General features: G+C 30.1%; 2 protein-coding genes across 2 annotated transcripts; both read left to right on the top strand.

The window, feature by feature from the left end:
* Positions 1-15592: 15592 nt before the first annotated feature.
* Positions 15593-17047, top strand: LOC140452619 (uncharacterized). The gene has a single exon (XM_072546938.1). The coding sequence runs from the start codon at positions 15593-15595 to the stop codon at positions 17045-17047; it is 1455 nt and encodes a 484-aa protein (XP_072403039.1).
* Positions 17048-17147: 100 nt separating this feature from the next.
* Positions 17148-19842, top strand: LOC140452618 (uncharacterized). The gene is made up of 4 exons (XM_072546936.1): positions 17148-17408; positions 17504-18999; positions 19182-19258; positions 19337-19842. Exons 1-4 carry the CDS (start codon positions 17148-17150, stop codon positions 19840-19842), a joined length of 2340 nt encoding a protein of 779 aa, XP_072403037.1.
* The last annotated feature ends 612 nt before the right edge of the window (positions 19843-20454 follow it).

The following is a 20454-nucleotide window of genomic DNA, read 5'->3' as shown; positions in this document are numbered from 1 at the left end:
GTTTGGACAAGTACAGTTGTTTAAATAATCGCTTTCTGTCATAAACAAATTGAATAAATTGTAAAATATTTTTTGATCTACTTGATATTTAGCACACTTTAATAACTCATCAATTGCCATAATTGCCTGTCGTTAGGCCAAAAACAAAGTTATTAACATTATTTATAAATTACTACAAACATAATATCATAGAGTTTACGGTTTTTTGGAATTATATCAATTATTTATATATTTAAATTTGGTATTTCTCTACATAAAAAACTTTTTATGGTCTACAACTATTATTTGAATTATTTTTCTTTAGAATGTATACAAAACGTTTTATAAGCAAAAAATTATTTTTTTTTGCCTTTTAAGATTGTTTAAAAAAACAAAGCAAAATCAACTGTACGTCTTTACGAATTTTTCGTCAGCTACCCCTCATACTATTTAGAATTTAAATTTCTGTATAAGATTTTTTTAAATTATTTAGTCAAATATTATTTTTTTATGTGATTAAGCCACAATTATTGGTCGTTATTGAGATGAAAATTACATTTTTAATTAACTAATATTTAACGTTTTGATTTCCACTATTATTTTACAATAGCTTTGTTTATTGTACTAATTATGTAAACATGTGTATACACATTTTGTACAGAAAAACGTTATTTGAGAACGATTTCCGGAATGGAAATCAAAATTTCAAACATTATCACAATCACAACCAATAATAAAGGCCTTAATCCCATAAAACCATAATATTTATCTCAAACTATTCATCGATAGCTTCGACTACACAGGTTGTAAATTAAAATTTATGTAAAATATTCCCCTACACGATTCTCTGGGCAAAAATATCTAGGTTAAATAAATATAACATCTAAACGAAGAAAAAAACCTGTTGAGACTGCAACTTGTGAGCAGGTAGTTTCAATGTCGTCATTCGAACTTGACCCAAACAACCGATCGATATTTAGGTATCTAAAATATTATTTTAAGGATTAATACCGGCAACATCTACTGGCTCTAAAATGATGCCAAATACAGTGATTTTACCGCTCGATGTTAAAACGTAGGTTTGATGTAAAAATTAAATATATAAAAAAAATCGGAATATTAAAAAACCGACAACAGTGCCAAGCCTACAAAGGTACCCTAAACGAACATACACAATTTATAAATAGAAAATGATAGCAATTCTTGGTGACGCTAAATTACTGCAACGTGAAAAGAGTTCTAAAGGATAGCGGGATGTATATATATATATATATATATATATATATATATATATATATATATATATATATATATATATATATATATATATATATATATATATATATATATATTGTTATGATATGTAAAATCGAGAAAAATATTGGTTTGTTTAAAATATTTCAAAGTTCAAAAAACATTAAAATAATTCAGATAAGTAGGATAATATCCAACAAATATTTCGAAGAAGGAGAGTTATTAATTTCTTGAATTACCTGTACTAAACAAAATGTAAGCTTTGCATAAATTATTTCTTTGTTATACTTGAGTGACCCGCATAATTTTAAGTGAAATCCCAAAGACAATTGAAATACATTAATGCAGTGATTAAAGACAATAGAAGGGATTATAGAAAGAGGTTTTTGGTTAGTTTTTAAGAATTATAGAAAAATATTATTTGTAAATAAGTTTTAGGAAATTTATAATTATAGGTAAAAATTTGTTTGTTATCGAAATGAAAAAATGGGGGAATTGTGACGAGTTTTGATTGGCGGAGATTGAAAAAGGTGGGATGAGTATGTAGGAAAAAGTTTAGCGAGATTGAGGAGAGAGAAAAGATAGAGCAGTTGGTTTTCCAAATCTGTAAGAGGAACAGTGATTGTTCTCTGGCGGTTCCTGAAATGTAGCAAGCAGTAGTGTTGAATGTTAGTGAGTTTTTGTGGAGTTAGTGTATCTGACAGAAGCTGAAGCAGCAAAATATTGTAAGTCATATTTCTCTACTTATATTCCAAGAGTCACTGTTCAGGCCAACGAGAGATTCAGTTTATCGTAAAGAGAAGATATTCCAAGAGTCATTTTTCACTCGGGCCAACGAGAGATTCAGTTTATCGAGAGGAGAAAGGCTATCATAATTTGAATGATTTGTGCTTTTGAAGGAGATCATTAAGGACGATATACTTGCAACAATCTGTGTAAGATTGCTGATTACATAGGGAGCGGTTGAGAGGAGATAATACAGTCTACAAGGAACAAGGATTTGGACCACTCATCATCAGAGAGAGATATTTTTGTTTTCTGCAGTTTTTTTTTCTTTTATTGATAACACAAATTTTTACACGTAATTTAGAAAGGATATAAATATTTTGATTAGGAGAGTTAGAATAGTTTGGGATTTTGAGTTTTCAATTAATATTGTTTGTATCATTAATTTTGATTGTTCATGTACGGAGAACAAAATTTTGAGAATCCTTATATGAGATTTGTTTATTGAAAACTTTTGAGTGTGAATTATTTCATTATTTTTATTTCAATATATAGTGTTAGATCATATGTGTTTTTTATTATTCCGGTATTCTCTGGACCTTACCTTTCACATGTAATAGCATAGATATTGAAGCACGAATTTAACCCTGAGATAAAAGAATTAAAAATTGTGATAGAGTCATAATCATATCATCTAGATAATTTTAATTAATCAAAAAAATTAATTAGCTAATTATTGCTTGGCGCACCAAGACTTTAAATATCACAATAACTGGCTTCCAAAACGTGGTGCTTAAAAATATCGCAGCTTTACACTTGAAGGAAGGGAAAGAGATCTGGAATAAGTACAGGTGATCCAGAGATAAAAACATATAACATTGAGGGAATTTGAATTTGAAAGTATTTTGACAATTTTTCCAGGGAATATAAATTTGATTTATTGATTGATCGTAGTTAGTGGATATTTACTGCTATTGAATTATTTGATTTTATTTTCTTTACCAATCGTACATTTGATATTTATTTTGAATTATTTGAATTTTACTGATTGCATATTTGATATTTGTCGTGAAAATTTAATACATTTGGGGAGAAATATTGTCGTGTTCTGAAACATATAGAGTGTTGTAAAATTTCACATTTGGCGGGGACAAAAACAGTAACGAAAAGAAACAACATGTCGACCACAAGGAGTCAAAGCAAAATGCAAGAAAGGAAGGAGGATAACAGAGAAGAGGAAACAATTGTTGAAGAAGGATCGGATAATGAAGGAAATGTTACAATAGTTGAGGAGAAAAAAGAATTATCAGGAATAGATAAAATATTACAACTAATGCAACTCCAGTCACAAAGAATGGATAAAATGGATAGAAATCAACAAGAAACATCACAAAAAATGGATGAAACAAAACAAACAATGGAAGAAAACCAACGGGAAACAAGGCAAGCAATAGAACTAAATAACAGGAATATAGAGCAGCGTTTGGAAAACTATGAACAGGAAATTAAAGGATGTGTTGAGGGGATAAAGAAAGAACTAATACAACAGATAGAAGAAATAACCCTAAAGAATGCAAAACAAGAGACAGAGATTAAAGATATCCAAGATACAATGAAGGAGATACGAAATTTCCAGAAAAAGGAAATAGAACAGTTGGAAGAAAAATTTGAAATGGCGCTACAAGAAGACAAGAAAGAAATAGAAAAACAAATTGAGGATATCAGAAAACAACGAGAGATGGGAGACAGGAGAGAAGTACTCATCCAAAGTCCGGGTGACATAAAAATACAGTTTGGCGGGGATATTAGGAAAACACACCCAGTACCGTTTGTTAAAAATTTGAAAACCAAATTACAACATATTAGATATTTTGACGATTGCAAAGAAACAATTAGAAACCATTTAAAAGAAGGAGCAGCGTTATGGTATGAAAGCAAGGAAGATGAGTTTGAAAATAGTTTCTCAACTATTTCTGGGGGAAAAATAAACAGAGAGAAATCAACCAAGAGCTACAGAATGGAAAATATCACGAAAAAATGGGAATATCTGAGGAAAGATATGCTTTGCAGATATATAACAATTCAAAATATCTAGAATACAAATATTCTACCGAACAGCTGGTAGAAATGATCAGCAGACATTTTGAGGAAACGTTGGAAGATCACGTGATTTTGAGAAACTATCAAGATATTGATAGTTTGTGCCAATTCCTTCAATTAAAAGAAGCGAAAAGAAAAGAAATGAGAAATAGAAGACAACATGACCAATATAATGGACCGGAAAGAAGGTATTCATCAAATTATGACCAGAGAAACCGACATCCCAGACCAACAAACGAATATAGGCCGAGAAATTACAATAATTACAATAGACAACAAAATTACGATAACAGGAATGACACACAACAGAGAACATATGAAAATCACAACAGGAATAGAGATGCACAAAATCCTCCGAATAGGAATACTAACGAACAAAGGGACGATAGAAATAACCAGAGCTTCCAACAACAAAATAGAAGGGAGATGAATCATGTAGCAATAGGAAACGACAGACAAATTTCTAATTCTAATCTAATATTTTTAGATGCATTTATAAAACATGAAGCGATTAAAATTGTGATTGATTCTGGATCGGAGATATCGCTAATCAATAAAAAACTAGTAAAATAATTAAATTTGGACAGATTTGTGTATAAGATTCCTAGGGTTGATTTAGTGGGTGCAAACAATAAAAATTTGACGACAGTAAACGAAGGCTTGGGAGTACAGATAAGAGTGGGAAACAAATTCCATATTATGAAATGTGTGGTGATTGAAGATTTAAATCATGATATGATAGAGGGAATTGATGAATTGAGGAAAAAAGATATCACCATAAATTTTTCGGAAAATAAACTGGAAATCAGAGCAGAACCAGACAACACAGGAGAAGAAAAGCAAACAGATAGGAAAACAAATTCTGGAAGGATCAATGCACAGGAAAAACGCAAAGAAATCGATATGACTGTAGAGGATAAACCGAAAGTACAAGAACAAGATCTAACAGAAAAGAAAAAGAGAAGGAAGAAAAAGAAGAAGAGTTCGAAAAGAAAGCAGGAAAATAAGATGGAGACCAGAAAAAAACAGGAAATAGAAGGTACAGAAGAATTGTTGGCAACCGACGATAAAACAGAATGGAAGCAGGAAGAAAAAGAAGGTATCATCAGAGAAATGAAAGGAATAGAAACATGGTGCTCGGAATACCAAAGGGAATTAGAGGATAAAAAGAAAACAAAAGAAAAAATGGCACTGATGGACGAGAATCCAGAATTTTGTGAAGAAGTATTATGGACAGTGAACACATGTGAACAAAAGGTGGATGAAAGAAAAATAAATTGTGGAAAAAACATGGAGAAGGAAATAGAGAAGATTTTAGGAAACCATGGAGATTTTGTTAATAAAGTAAATCAAGTGGTAAAAAATTATGAACTTTCTTTTAAGGGAAAATACTTGGAAAAATTTAAAACGAAAATATATCCAATCCCGTATAAAGACAGGCAATATACGGGGTATTTTAACATTCACGACATTTGTCAGTATCATAAGTAGATTTTAATAACATAGTGAAATAATTTGATCCTAGAAAACTTTTGTCAATTTTAAAATTTAACAAAGAGTTTTCGGCAGATCAAATGGCGGGGATTTGTTATGATATGTAAAATCGAGAAAAATATTGGTTTGTTTAAAATATTTCAAAGTTCAAAAAACATTAAAATAATTCAGATAAGTAGGATAATATCCAACCGACATTTCGAAGAAGGAGAGTTATTAATTTCTTGAATTACCTGTACTAAACAAAATGTAAGCTTTGCATAAATTATTTCTTTGTTATACTTGAGTGATTAAAGACAATAGAAGGGATTATAGAAAGAGGTTTTTGGTTAGTTTTTAAGAATTATAAAAAAATATTATTTGTAAATAAGTTTTAGGAAATTTATAATTATAGGTAAAAATTTGTTTGTTATCGAAATGAAAAAATGGGGGAATTGTGACGAGTTTTGATTGGCGGAGATTGAAAAAGGTGGGATGAGTATGTAGGAAAAAGTTTAGCGAGATTGAGGAGAGAGAAAAGATAGAGCAGTTGGTTTTCCAAATCTGTAAGAGGAACAGTGATTGTTCTCTGGCGGTTCCTGAAATGTAGCAAGCAGTAGTGTTGAATGTTAGTGAGTTTTTGTGGAGTTAGTGTATCTGACAGAAGCTGAAGCAGCAAAATATTGTAAGTCATATTTCTCTACTTATATTCCAAGAGTCACTGTTCAGGCCAACGAGAGATTCAGTTTATCGTAAAGAGAAGATATTCCAAGAGTCATTTTTCACTCGGGCCAACGAGAGATTCAGTTTATCGAGAGGAGAAAGGCTATCATAATTTGAATGATTTGTGCTTTTAAAGGAGATCATTAAGGACGATATACTTGCAACAATCTGTGTAAGATTGCTGATTACATAGGGAGCGGTTGAGAGGAGATAATACAGTCTACAAGGAACAAGGATTTGGACCACTCATCATCAGAGAGAGATATTTTTGTTTTCTGCAGTTTTTTTTTTCTTTTATTGATAACACAAATTTTTACACGTAATTTAGAAAGGATATAAATATTTTGATTAGGAGAGTTAGAATAGTTTGGGATTTTGAGTTTTCAATTAATATTGTTTGTATCATTAATTTTGATTGTTCATGTACGGAGAACAAAATTTTGAGAATCCTTATATGAGATTTGTTTATTGAAAACTTTTGAGTGTGAATTATTTCATTATTTTTATTTCAATATATAGTGTTAGATCATATGTGTTTTTTATTATTCCGGTATTCTCTAGACCTTACCTTTCACATGTAATAGCATAGATATTGAAGCACGAATTTAACCCTGAGATAAAAGAATTAAAAATTGTGATAGAGTCATAATCATATCATCTAGATAATTTTAATTAATCAAAAAAATTAATTAGCTAATTATTGCTTGGCGCACCAAGACTTTAAATATCACAATAATATATATTGAAATGATATTGTTTATAAAAAATAATTTATAAGTTATATACTACATAATATTAGATATTAAAAGTAGTTGGTATTTTAATAAGTTATATACTAGAGAATTTCATAAAAATATTATTTATGTGAGGGCATTTTTAAGAAATTAGCATATAATTATTGTAAAAAGTTGTATTTTAATGTTGTAAATATATTTAAGTGAGCCATGTGCATAGGCAACCAACTATACAGTAAGTGACTGACAGAAATTAAGAATTTTTAGGAATATAAAGTGGGGTTATAATAATAATGTTAGTTTAAAATGTTTAATTTATATATATTTAATGATTTAAATGTTTATTCTGATCTGAAAAGCCTAAATGTCAACAAAATTATCAATAGAACATTAATGAATTCTCCAGAATGCAGAATTTGACCTCTGTTTATGTTGGAACATTCTGAAATAATGATTATGTTGGTGGATCGAACAGATATTGTTTTCGAGAACATCCATATAGAAGAAATAGAACTAAATCGAACATGATTTATTGCCAGATGATTCTAGAACAGAAAAAAAGATATAAATACCCGGTGATTTGGATTAGAATGGATCAGTTATGAGTTACAGTTACTATGAGGCCAGTTTATTAGGAAAGTTAGTAGATACATTTAGTTAGTGAAGTAAATTGTTCAGAATTTTCAAGAAGTCAGTCAGAAAAGTTTAGTAAGAAATATGAAAGTTAGTTGGAGTCAGTGAATCAGTTACAAATAGTCCAACTGTTTAATATAATTAAAAAAAGTATATTGGAAGAAATTAAAATTATATTATGATTGGAGATTAGTATAAATCAACTTATAATAATTGGATATTGGTATATGGAAGAGAAGAATAAATATAAATGCTGTTTTGCTGGTTTGCTTGGTGGTTTATAAATGCTGGTGAAGAAAAATATATCTTAAATTGGTAGAAGCTGATAATTGGAAAAAGTAATTTCACAAAAACAAGGATAACCGAAGTACGAAGACATTCAGTGGTGATTAGAATCTATATACTGGAAAACAGTTCATTTAGGCATTCAGTGAAGGAAAGGTACAAAATTTTGTTAATATAATTTAGTTAGTGTCATAACAATTTCAATTTTGAAGATAGTTTGTTTAAATTTTACATTGTTTATAGAATTTAATTAGTTTTATAAGATATCAATTTAAAGATAGTTTATTTTAAATTTACATTGGCTAGGTTAGATATATATATGTGTGTTTCATAATAGTTATAATAAAGATAATTTAAAAAAGTACTTACAAACTAATTCTTTGAGAACCGCGATAAAAACCCTATATTATTAAAATACTCATTGCTCATCACTCAAACAAACAACACATCATAACAATTTGGCACCCAACGCGGTGGCTCTCTATTTAAAAGAATTAGTTTGAGAAGATAAGTGCTCTCATATAATTAAATTAATTATCAGTAGAAAGAAAAAATTATAGATTTTATTTTTAATTATATTTGAACAAGTAAAGTCTCAAAATGTCTCAAGGAAAGAAAGGTACAAGAAGCAAAAAAAATGAAGAAGATGTGGAAGTAGAAACACAACCTATACAAGAGGAGAGTTTAGTTCAAGTTTCACAAGATACTGCAGAAATGAATCCAGAAAGAAAGGAAAATGTCAATATGGCAGCTTTGATGTCATTAATGATGCAGATGAACAAGACAATGGAAGAGAATTCAAAAGAAATCAAAGAAGACATGAAAAAAATGGAACAGAAAATGGAAGAGAATACGAAAAAAATGGAAGAGAATTCAAAAGAAATCAAAGAAGACATGAAAAAAATGGAACAGAAAATGGAAGAGAATACGAAAAAAATGGAAGTGAATTCAAAAGAAGTCAAAGCAGACATGAAAAAAATGGAACAAAAATTGGAAGAGAATTATAGAAAATTAGAAAAGAAAATAGAAGATAATAATAATAAAATTGTAAAACAAATGGAAAAACAAATGGATAAAAAACTTGAAGCTGCAGAGAAGAAAGTAGCAAATGAAATAAAAAATATACAGCATGACTACAAGAAAAGGATAAAAAATAAGAGGACAGAAGTAAAGAGGATTATTCAAGATAATAAGATAGATATAGAACAGAAAATAGAGTTGCAGAAATGTAACTTAGAAGTAAAAATTAACGAAGACAGGAGAAACACAGAAGAAAAATTAGACGATATACAACAAAATATCCAAATAAATAGTAATCAAATAAGAAATGTGGAAGAGAGAATGGATGATATTTCACAAATGAGAGACATAGGGAAACCCTACTTAAATTTAACAAATGAGACTGGGATTAAATTCTCTGGTAATATAAAAAATTTGCATCCTAGAGTATACATAAATAGTTTAAAACATAAATTAAGATTTGTGAATAATATTAATGATATTAAAGATTATATTAGAGTGACATTAAATGACAATGCAGCAACTTGGTTTGCTAGTATTGAAAATGATTTAGATAATTTTCAAACATTTGAAAATAAATTTTTAAATTATTATTGGGGTGAACTAGAGCAAGCCAAGTTTAGAGAAATTCTATATTTTGGAAAGTATAATCAAAATTTAAAATCAAATATGGTAGATTATGCATTGAAACTGATAACAGTTGCAAAATATTTAGAACCACCACTTAGAGAGGATGAAACAGTCTTAAATGTATCTAAACATTTTGATGCTGATGTTGTGCAAACCGTAACTGTACAAAATATTCAAACAATAGATAGTTTTATTAATTTTATTCAAAGAATACAAAGAGGCAATATGACAAGTAATAATAACAACAGAAAAAACAATAATAACTTTCAATATAATAAAAATGATAATCAACAATATAGACAATCATATAATAATTATAGATATGGTAATAATTTACAAAATTTTAATAATAATAACAGTATCTATAATAGACAACATTTTAATAACAGTACTAATAATAATAGACAAGATTTTAATAATCGAAGAAATACAGAGCGACCTAACTATAACAGACAGGTAAATTGTGTACAAAGGAATAGGAGCTGCGAAGACAGGGAACGAAATAGTACAAGGCAAGAAAATGTGAGTAGAAGTCATAGTAGGGAAAGACATAGGACGTCAGATACAATCTGACAATTCTAATAATCAAAATTTTGTGCAGTAAACTTTCTGAATTACAAGTTAGGCCATTGCTATTATGAAAAACCTTCTGAATTTATTTCTTTAGATGAAGAGAAAATTATTGAATCTATTAATTTAATTTATATAAATGCTTTGGCCAAAAATAAAATGATTAAAATTATGATAGATACTGGTTCAGAAAGTACTTTAGTCTCGGAGAATTTTTTTTTAATACATTAAAACTATCAGATATAATAAAGATTCCAAAAATTAAAATTGTTGGTGCAAATAATAAGAAGTTGGGTGAAATTGATAAACTAGCCAATTTTTAAATTAATATTCTTAATAAAGAAATTAATATGCAAGGATTTATTGTCAAGGATTTATGTGTTGATATATTAATGGGAAATAATGAATTGGAAAAGAAGAAAGTAAAGATAGATTTTGAAGAAAAAATGGTAACTTTGGAAGGGCAAATAATTAAATTTATGCAGAAAGATGAGGTGGAAGAAGGAATAAGAGTTGATAGGATATTATTAAAAGAAAATAATGATGTTTATGAAGAAGAAATGTATTTTGATGATAGGGAAATGTCCCAAAAGAATGTAAAGAATAATTATTGTAGTGAATATTTAAGGAATGGAAATTTTAAGCAGATGGATGCCTACGAGGCGGAGTGCGTAAAATTGGAAGCAAGGAATAATGAGTACATAATGAAGAATAATTTTATTTGTAAAGAAGAAGATATGATAAAAGTTTTAAATTGCCCTGAAGAATATAAATCAATAGTCATTTCCATATTGCAGCAACACAAGGGACTTGTCAATAAAGAAAATAGAATTGCACAAAATTATATCCATAGTATAAAAGTTAAAGAAGAAAAAGATTTTAAAACAAAATCATACACAATACCATATAAATACAGAGAAGAAGTAAACAGAACGATTAATAATATGTTAGAAGATGGAATACTAGGAAGAATTACAGGAATGTCATTTTTCACTAAAATCGATTTACAGCATAGTTTTTGGTTAATACCTCTAGAAAGAAAAAGTAGACAGTATACAGGATTTCAGATAGATGGAGTAGTATATCAATTCAAAGTAGTACCATTTGGACTTCAATCATCTTGCAGTGCTCTATGTAGATGTCTTCATGATATTTTGGATCAATATGAACATTTTGTAATTCACTACATTGATGATATATTAATTTTTTCTAAAACTGCTGAAGATCATGAGAAACACCTAAAAATTATAATAAATAGATTAGACAAAGTTGGACTAAAAATAAATCAAGAAAAATGTACAATTTTTCAAAAAGTAATGATATATCTAGGTTATAAACTTAACACTAACAGCTTACTGATATATCCATTTTATTCAATAGACTTGATTTGTTAAATAGATGGTAGATTTCATTATTTTGATTCAATTTGACATCATATTTATTGTCTGATACATATGGAAATTATTTTGTACCCTAAAAATCATAATTTGGGGTTAGATACAAAATTGATTCTATAAATAAATGTCTTTCTAATATAATAAAGTATAAAACTTACCAATTTATATGGATGAAAGCCTGTTGAATGGAAATAATTCCTAGATTTGTATCTTAACATCCATTGTAAAATGTAAACACAATAAAACAACACACAAACTTTATTTGACATGACAGTTTGACCATAGAATAGCCGAACTGTGCTCCGTTGTTCTCTGCTTTGACATAGACAGCGAACAGGGATGTATTTGATAGAACAATTAAAATAGGAAATTAAATTATTTCATTTATTATAATTACTAAGGTATGTGGATAAGAAAATTAATATTTAAAAAAATAATAAGTAAATTATTTATTTTAAATTTAATTTTGGGGTGTTGAAATGATATTGTTTATAAAAAATAATTTATAAGTTATATACTACATAATATTAGATATTAAAAGTAGTTGGTATTTTAATAAGTTATATACTAGAGAATTTTATAAAAATATTATTTATGTGAGGGCATTTTTAAGAAATTAGCATATAATTATTGTAAAAAGTTGTATTTTAATGTTGTAAATATATTTAAGTGAGCCATGTGCATAGGCAACCAACTATACAGTAAGTGACTGACAGAAATTAGGAATTTTTAGGAATATAAAGTGGGGTTATAATAATAATGTTAGTTTAAAATGTTTAATTTATATATATTTAATGATTTAAATGTTTATTCTGATCTGAAAACCCTAAATGTCAACAAAATTATCAATAGAACATTAATGAATTCTCCAGAATTCAGAATTTGACCTCTGTTTATGTTGAAACATTCTGGAATAATGATTATGTTGGTGGATCGAACAGATATTGTTTTCGAGAACATCCATATAGAAGAAATAGAACTAAATCGAACATGATTTATTGCCAGATGATTCTAGAACAGAAAAAAAGATATAAATACCCGGTGATTTGGATTAGAATGGATCAGTTATGAGTTACAGTTACTATGAGGCCAGTTTATTATGAAAGTTAGTAGACACATTTAGTTAGTGAAGTAAATTGTTCAGAATTTTCAAGAAGTCAGTCAGAAAAGTTTAGTCAGAAATATGAAAGTTAGTTGGAGTCAGTGAATCAGTTACAAATAGTCCAATTGTTTAATATAATTAAAAAAAGTATATTGGAAGAAATTAAAATTATATTATGATTGGAGATTAGTATAAATCAACTTATAATAATTGGATATTGGTATATGGAAGAGAAGAATAAATATAAATGCTGTTTTGCTGGTTTGCTTGGTGGTTTATAAATGCTGGTGAAGAAAAATATATCTTAAATTGGTAGAAGCTGATAATTGGAAAAAGTAATTTCACAAAAACAAGGATAACCGAAGTACGAAGACATTCAGTGGTGATTAGAATCTATATAGTGGAAAACAGTTCATTTAGGCATTCAGTGAAAGAAAGGTACAAAATTTTGTTAATATAATTTAGTTAGTGTCATAACAATTTCAATTTTGAAGATAGTTTGTTTAAATTTTACATTGTTTATAGAATTTAATTAGTTTTATAAGATATCAATTTAAAGATAGTTTATTTTAAATTTACATTGGCTAGGTTAGATATATATGTGTGTTTCATAATAGTTATAATAAAGATAATTTAAAAAAGTACTTACAAACTAATTCTTTGAGAACCGCGATAAAAACCCTATATTATTAAAATACTCATTGCTCATCACTCAAACAAACAATACATCATAACAATATATATATATATATATATATATATATATATATATATATATATATATATATATATATATATATATATATATATATATACATCCCACTATCGTTTTAAGCTCTTTTCACGTTGCAGTAATTTAGCATCACCAAGAAATGCTATCATTTTCTATTTATAAGTCGTGTATGTTCGTTAAGTGCACCTTTGTAGGCTTGGCACCGTTGTCGGTTTTTTAATAATCCGATTTTTTTATAAATTAAATTTTTTACACCAAACCATCATTTTAACATTGGGAGGTAAAATTACTGTATTTGGTATCATTTTAAAGCCAATAGATGTTGCCAGTGTTAATACTTAAATAATATTTGATAACATAAATATATCGATCGGTTTGGGTTCAAATGAAGACATTGAAACTACCTGCCGACCGGCTGGGGTCAACCAACTAGTTTTTTTATATCAACGTTCAGTTGTTATATTTATTCAATTTAGATATTTTTTCCCAGAGAGTTGTGTAGAGGAATATTTTACATATTTCAATTTCCAAGCTGTTTAATCGAAGCTATTAGTGAATAGTTTAAGATAAATATTAGATTTTTGTGGGATTAGGTCAAAAATATTGGTTGTGATTGGGATGAGAATCACATTTTTAATTATTTAATGTTTAACATATTGATTTCAATTCAGGAAATCGTTCTCAAAAAACGTTTTTTGTACAAAATGTGTATACACATTTTTACATCATTTGTACAATAAACAAGGTTAAATATTGGAAATCGTATCGTTAAATATTAGTTAATTAAAAATGTAATTTTCATCTCAATATCGACCAATAATTGTGGCATAATCACATAAAAAATAATATTTGACTTTGACCATGCCATAAGAAAGTAGTTAACGGAACCTCGCTAAATAGTTTTAAAAAATCTTACAGAAATTTAAATTCTAAATAGTATGAGGGGTAGCCGACGAAAAATTCGTAAAGACGTACAGTTGATTTTGCTTTGTTTTTTTAAACAATCTTAAAAGGCAAAAAAAAATTTTGCTTATAAAACGTTTTGTATAAATTCTAAAGAAAAATAATTTAAATAAAAGTTGTAGACCATAAAAAGTTTTCTATGTAGAGAAATACCAAATTTAAATACATAAATAATTGAGATAATTCCAAAAAACCATAAACTCTAAGATATTATATGTTTGTAGTAATTTATAAATGTTAATAACTTTGTTTTTTGACTAACGACAGATAATATAGCTACTTGAAATCATGGCAATTGAGTTATTAAAGTGTGCTAAATATCAAGCAGATCAAAAAATATTTTACAATTTATTCAATGTGTTTATCACAGAAAGCGATTATTCAAATAACTGTACTTGTCCAAACTCGTATGACTCTATAAGTATTTTGTAACTTGCAATCGATTCTTTGCGCCTTCAGTTTTAGGGTATATTAAAAAAACTTTTAACATATTATTAAATTTTTTATTAAAAACCAGTTTGAATAGGGGACTTTTTAGTTTTTAGACCACTTAACGTTTTTTTAGTTTCTTTGACAAGTGAGGATTCGGTTATTTCTTCATATGGGCTATGAACAATTGTCTAGTCAAGTCAACACTATTAGAGAAGTTACCTATACTTTTCCAGTAGTCATGCAGACGGTTCATTTTAATTGTCCCCATATGGAACATAAGCTCGAGAAAAGTCTTAAATTCTGTTTGTGTTGTCTCTTTCCAAAACGCAATCCTCGATTTTTCTGAACGACTTTGTGCAAGTATTTCGTCAGTCACTTCCACCATTCATTTAATCTACATCATCCTCGCCCGATGCTTCTAACAATGATTGTAATTCAGCAGTGGTCAATCTACGTTTATGTTCACATCTAACTTTTTTTATATGTCGAAGGCATATTATTTACATCCATTTCTTTATAAATACTGTTAGAGACTGCGAGCATCGGCAATGAGTTTAGCGAGGCAAATTACATTGTAGCGTGGAATTTGCTTTGCGAACGCTATAATAACGAAAGACTTCTTGTTCATAATCATGTAAAAGCATTATTTAATTTAGATGTTAAAACATGTGAGTCGTCAAAAATATTACGGTCTTTGATAGATTCTATTTCAAAACACTTAAAAGCATTAAAACAATTAAACCAACCCACCGAACATTGGGATACTTTAATAATTTACATAGTAACCTCTAAGTTGGATAATAAAACAGCGCGAGAGTGGGAAGAATTTAGATCGAAAATGCAATATCCAACAGTGCGAGATTTAAAAACATTTCTAAAATCAAAGGCTGATTTGCTGGAAACAATAGAATCTAAACGCGATACATCTTCAGAAAATACCTCCTCTTTTCATAAAAAACAATCCACAATATCTCAATCGTTTGTCAATACGGAAAATGTTTCTTTAAGGAACAATAATACAGCTGATCGTTCGGGAAATAACATGACTTGTGCTTTCTGCAAACAAAATCATTATATTCGAAACTGTGCAGAGTTTCTTAAACTTTCCCCAGCAGAAAGAAATACGCATGCGAAAAGACTTAGATTATGTATAAATTGTTTACGACCTGGTCACATAAATACGGTTTGCAGATTAAGCAACTGCAGAAAATGTAACGGTAGACACAATACATTATTACATATACAAAATAATGAATACAATAGACGCGAAAATAATACAGAGAACTCAAATGTATCTCTAACTTGTTCAAATATTTCTCAGGAAAACGTTTTACTTGCCACAGCTTTGGTACAAGTAATTGATAAATTTAATAAACCTCATACTGTACGCGCGTTGCTAGATTCAGGTTCCCAATCTAGTTTTATTTCATCAAATTTATGCGATATACTTAATCTCGAAACAGAAAATATCAATATGGCCGTGGTAGGTCTTAATAGTAGCAAATCCCATATTAAGAAAAAATGCGAAATTTCTGTGGAGTCGCTACATAGTTCATATTCGGTAAAATTATCATGTCTTATCATAAACGAAATTACTGGAATCCAACCAACTACTGTTGTTAATATCAATAGGTTAAATATTCCAAAAAATATAATTCTTGCTGATCCAGAATTCCACAAACCAGGTCCCATAGACTTGCTCATTGGAGCAAATTTATTTTGGAATTTGATGCAAATTGGACAAATACGTCTAGGATCAGATCAGCCAGTATTACAAAAAACTTCTTTTGGATGGATAATTTCTGGAAACATTACAGAAAATTCGAATGTATCTCACTGCAATCTGTCTTTAAATGGTGATATTCAAAAACAACTAGAGAAATTCTGGTTATTAGAAGAATGCTGTGTAAAACCCGCAATATCCGAAGAAGAAGCGTCATGCGAACAACATTTTATTGAAAATACGAAACGCGATGTAGAAACGGGCAGATTCGTAGTATCCATTCCGTTTAAAACGGGTACAGATGAATTAGGTGATTCGGAAGAACAAGCGCGAAGGCGATTTTTATCATTAGAACGAAAACTTAAGCATAATTCGGATTTACGTAAAAAATATGTCGATTTTATGAATGAATACAAAGCGTTAGGTCATATGACCAAAGTAAATAAATTGAATACAAATGCTATTCACTATTACTTGCCACACCATGGAGTACTTCGAGAGGAATCTGTTACTACAAAGCTTCGTGTTGTCTTCGATGCTTCGGCCTGCCTCCACAGGTCTATCACTTAATGACCTACAAATGGTAGGCCCAACAATACAAAGTAGTCTTTTGTCAATACTCTTAAGATTTCGAATTTATGCATTCACGATAACAGCCGACATCGAGAAAATGTATCGGCAAGTAATGATTAATCCGAAAGAGCGATCATTGCAACGAATATTTTGGCGAAGTAATCCCAACGAGGAATTAGAGATATACGAATTAAACACGGTTACGTATGGTACTGCTTCAGCGCCTTTTCTAGCAATTCGTTGCATCATGGAGCTAGCCTTAAATTGTGAAGGAAACAGTCCAGATTTATCTCAAATAATTAAAAACGATATATACGTAGACGATTTAATTACGGGTGCTGATTCTATTCAAGAAGCGGTGAGTTTAGGCGTGGGTATTTCAAAAATTTTATCTGAAGGGTGTTTTAAATTGCGAAAATGGCACTCAAATTGCGTGCGTACGTACCTTCACAGAAGACCAATTCACCGGTTCAATTCAGTGAAGATCAAAACACAAAATCATTAGGTCTCGGTTGGTCATGCGATTCTGATTCTTTGACGTTTAAAATTGAACCAAATGCTATAGACGGTCGTGTAACTAAAAGAATCATTCTTTCGGCTGTGGGTCAAATATTTGATCCACTAGGCCTTTTAGCGCCTTGTATTATTAAAACGAAGATTATACTTCAAAAGCTTTGGCTAGAGCGATTAAGTTGGGACGAATCAGTTCCTCAACCGTTACATGGTGAATGGCTTAAGTTCAAATCTGAGATTCCTAAACTTAATTCATTAATTATTCCACGTCACGTAACATTACCAAATGTACGATCAATTGAATTACATGGTTTCTCGGATGCTTCCGAGCGCGCGTATGGAGCATGCATCTACGTACGTTCTATTACTCGAACTAATCAAGTTTCAGTTAGGCTTCTATGCGCAAAATCTAAAGTAAGTCCGTTGAAAACTATTACGATTCCCAAACTCGAGTTATGCGCAGCTGTTGTTTTATCCAAATTATGTACAATTGTTAAGGATGCACTTAACAACACAACATTTGAAAGAATTACCTTATGGACAGATTCCACAATCGTGCTCGGTTGGTTGAAAACGGAACCACACCGATTAAAAACGTTTACCTCGAATAGAGTTGCCGAAGTACAAACTTTAACTAGTTCTTGTGATTGGCGGCACGTTTCCTCAAAGGACAATCCCGCAGATTTAGTGTCACGCGGTATCAGTCCATATGAGTTGGAAGTATCTAATTTGTGGTGGTCTGGTCCAAGTTGGTTAAACAAATCCGAATGCGATTGGCCTCAAGAGGTAAAGTGTCCAGAGAACTTGCCTGAATTAAAGTGTGCCTCAAATGCATTCTTAATACGTGCGTTGGAACCAGTAGTAGATATAAGTCGCTTCTCTTCATTGAGCAAGCTAATTAGAACAGTAGCCTTTGTTCTAAGATTCGTTTCAATGATCTCAAATAAAGATTCTAGACGAACAAATGGTCCTCTTAATACTGAAGAATTAAGAAAGGCATACAAGCTTCTTCTCAAAATGTCACAAAGAGAGTCATATACCGTAGAGATAAACAACTTATTAAACAGACAAGAAATCAATACTAAAAGCAAAATTCTTAATCTTAATCCTTTTATCGATCAGAAAGGTTTATTAAGAGTTGGTGGTCGTTTAACAAATTCAGATTATTCGTATGACAAGAAACATCCCATTATCGTGTCGGCACACAATCCGTTAACCAAATTAATTTTTAAATCAGAACATTTAAAATTGATGCATGCCGGCCCACAACTTTTGCTTAGTTCTTTACGTCAGTCCATTTGGCCGGTATCAGGAAGAAATCTTGCTAAATTAACAGTTAGACAGTGTGTGACTTGCTTCAGATTTAATGCGAAGAACACAAATCCTATAATGGGTAATTTGCCGAAACTCGATTTGATGCTGGTTATCCATTCAAGGTTTGTGGGGTAGATTATGGCGGACCTTTTATTATTAAAAATCGATACGGTAGGGGCAGTAAAACTTCAAAATGTTATATGTCACTGTTTGTATGTTTTGCTGTCAAAGCAGTTCATATTGAGCTAGTTTCTGATCTTTCGACAGATACTTTTTTATTAGCACTAAAACGATTTATTAGCAGACGCGGAAAACCTCAACAAATATATTCTGACAATGGTACTAATTTCGTTGGCGCGAATCACGAATTACAAGCGTTAAGTAAGTTTTTGATTTCAAATCAAAATTAAATTTTGGAGTTGTGCTCATCCGAAAATATAAACTGGCACTTTATTCCAGCACATTCCCCGCATTTCGGTGGCCTCTATGAGGCAGGAATTAAATCAAGCAAAAATCATTTAAAGCGAGTTGTAGGTAATAATATTCTAACATTTGAAGAATTATCAACAGTTTTTGCACAGATCGAAGCGATTTTAAATTCCCGACCCCTCTCACCACTCTCTTCCGATCCTAACGATGAAAATCCATTAACTCCTGCTCACTTTCTCATCGACCAACCATTAATAGCAACACCAGAACCCGACATCACAGATTTACCTACTGGAAGACTTTCTCGTTTCCAACTCCTGGAACAAATGCGACAGAACTTCTGGCGACGATGGTCGAAAGAATATATATCCGAATTACAGCAGAGGGTTAAATGGAAAAAGACGCAGAGAACTTTATCACAAGGCTCCATGGTACTCGTGAAGGAGGATAATATCAATCCGTTGAAATGGAGACTGGGTCGTGTTCTGGAGTTACATCCTGGAAAGGATGGAATTTGTCGAGTGGCATCGATCTGAACTGCAACTGGTGTCATTCGTCGAGCTTTTCCAAAAATTTGCCCAATACCAATTCAAGATTGAAAGCAGGTCCTTTCAAGGCCGGGGGCATGTTAGAGACTGCGAGCATCGGCAACGCAGCTTACCAGCCCGATGGTCCGTGCCGAGGTGGCGTCTTAAATTCAAAATTCAACAGAGAGAGACCTTCACCGACCGCCGTGGTGTGAAGACACATTTTTATTCATATTGTAAATTTAGTAAATAAACCCCTTATGCGTAAGCGAATGCGTTTTAATTCGACCAAATAAAAATAATATACAGTCCACTCAGTTCATATACAAATACTATATATATATATATATATATATATATATATATATATATATATATATGTATAAGAGTAAGAAAAAAGAAATTTTTTAGTAGTCTTTAGTCGTTTTTGGTAGTCCTATGGGATCTAGTCTTTCACCCATTCTAAGTAGCTATATCATGAATGATGTTATCAGTGATTGTATCAACAATTGCACTTTTTTCATTCCTTTTTTTTAAAGATATGTAGATGATTTAATTTTGGCACTTCCTAAACACAAAATTATTGAAATAGTCAACATTTTCAAGTATCATAATCAACAT

Source organism: Diabrotica undecimpunctata, chromosome 11 (assembly GCF_040954645.1).
Source record: "Diabrotica undecimpunctata isolate CICGRU chromosome 11, icDiaUnde3, whole genome shotgun sequence".
NCBI classification, from domain to species: Eukaryota; Metazoa; Arthropoda; class Insecta; order Coleoptera; family Chrysomelidae; genus Diabrotica; species Diabrotica undecimpunctata.
Note: the sequence above shows the minus strand (reverse complement) of the source record. Positions and strands in the feature narration are given on the sequence as shown.

Coding starts and splice junctions, on each gene's coding strand:
- LOC140452618 (XM_072546936.1), top strand. CDS start 17,148: ATGTATCGGCAAGTAATGATTAATCCGAAAGAGCGATCATTGCAACGA. Junction 19,000..19,181: donor ATGCTGGTTATCCATTCAAG/GTTTGTGGGGTA, acceptor ATTTATTAGCAG/ACGCGGAAAACCTCAACAAA. Junction 19,259..19,336: donor TCACGAATTACAAGCGTTAA/GTAAGTTTTTGA, acceptor ACTTTATTCCAG/CACATTCCCCGCATTTCGGT.
- LOC140452619 (XM_072546938.1), top strand. CDS start 15,593: ATGCAATATCCAACAGTGCGAGATTTAAAAACATTTCTAAAATCAAAG.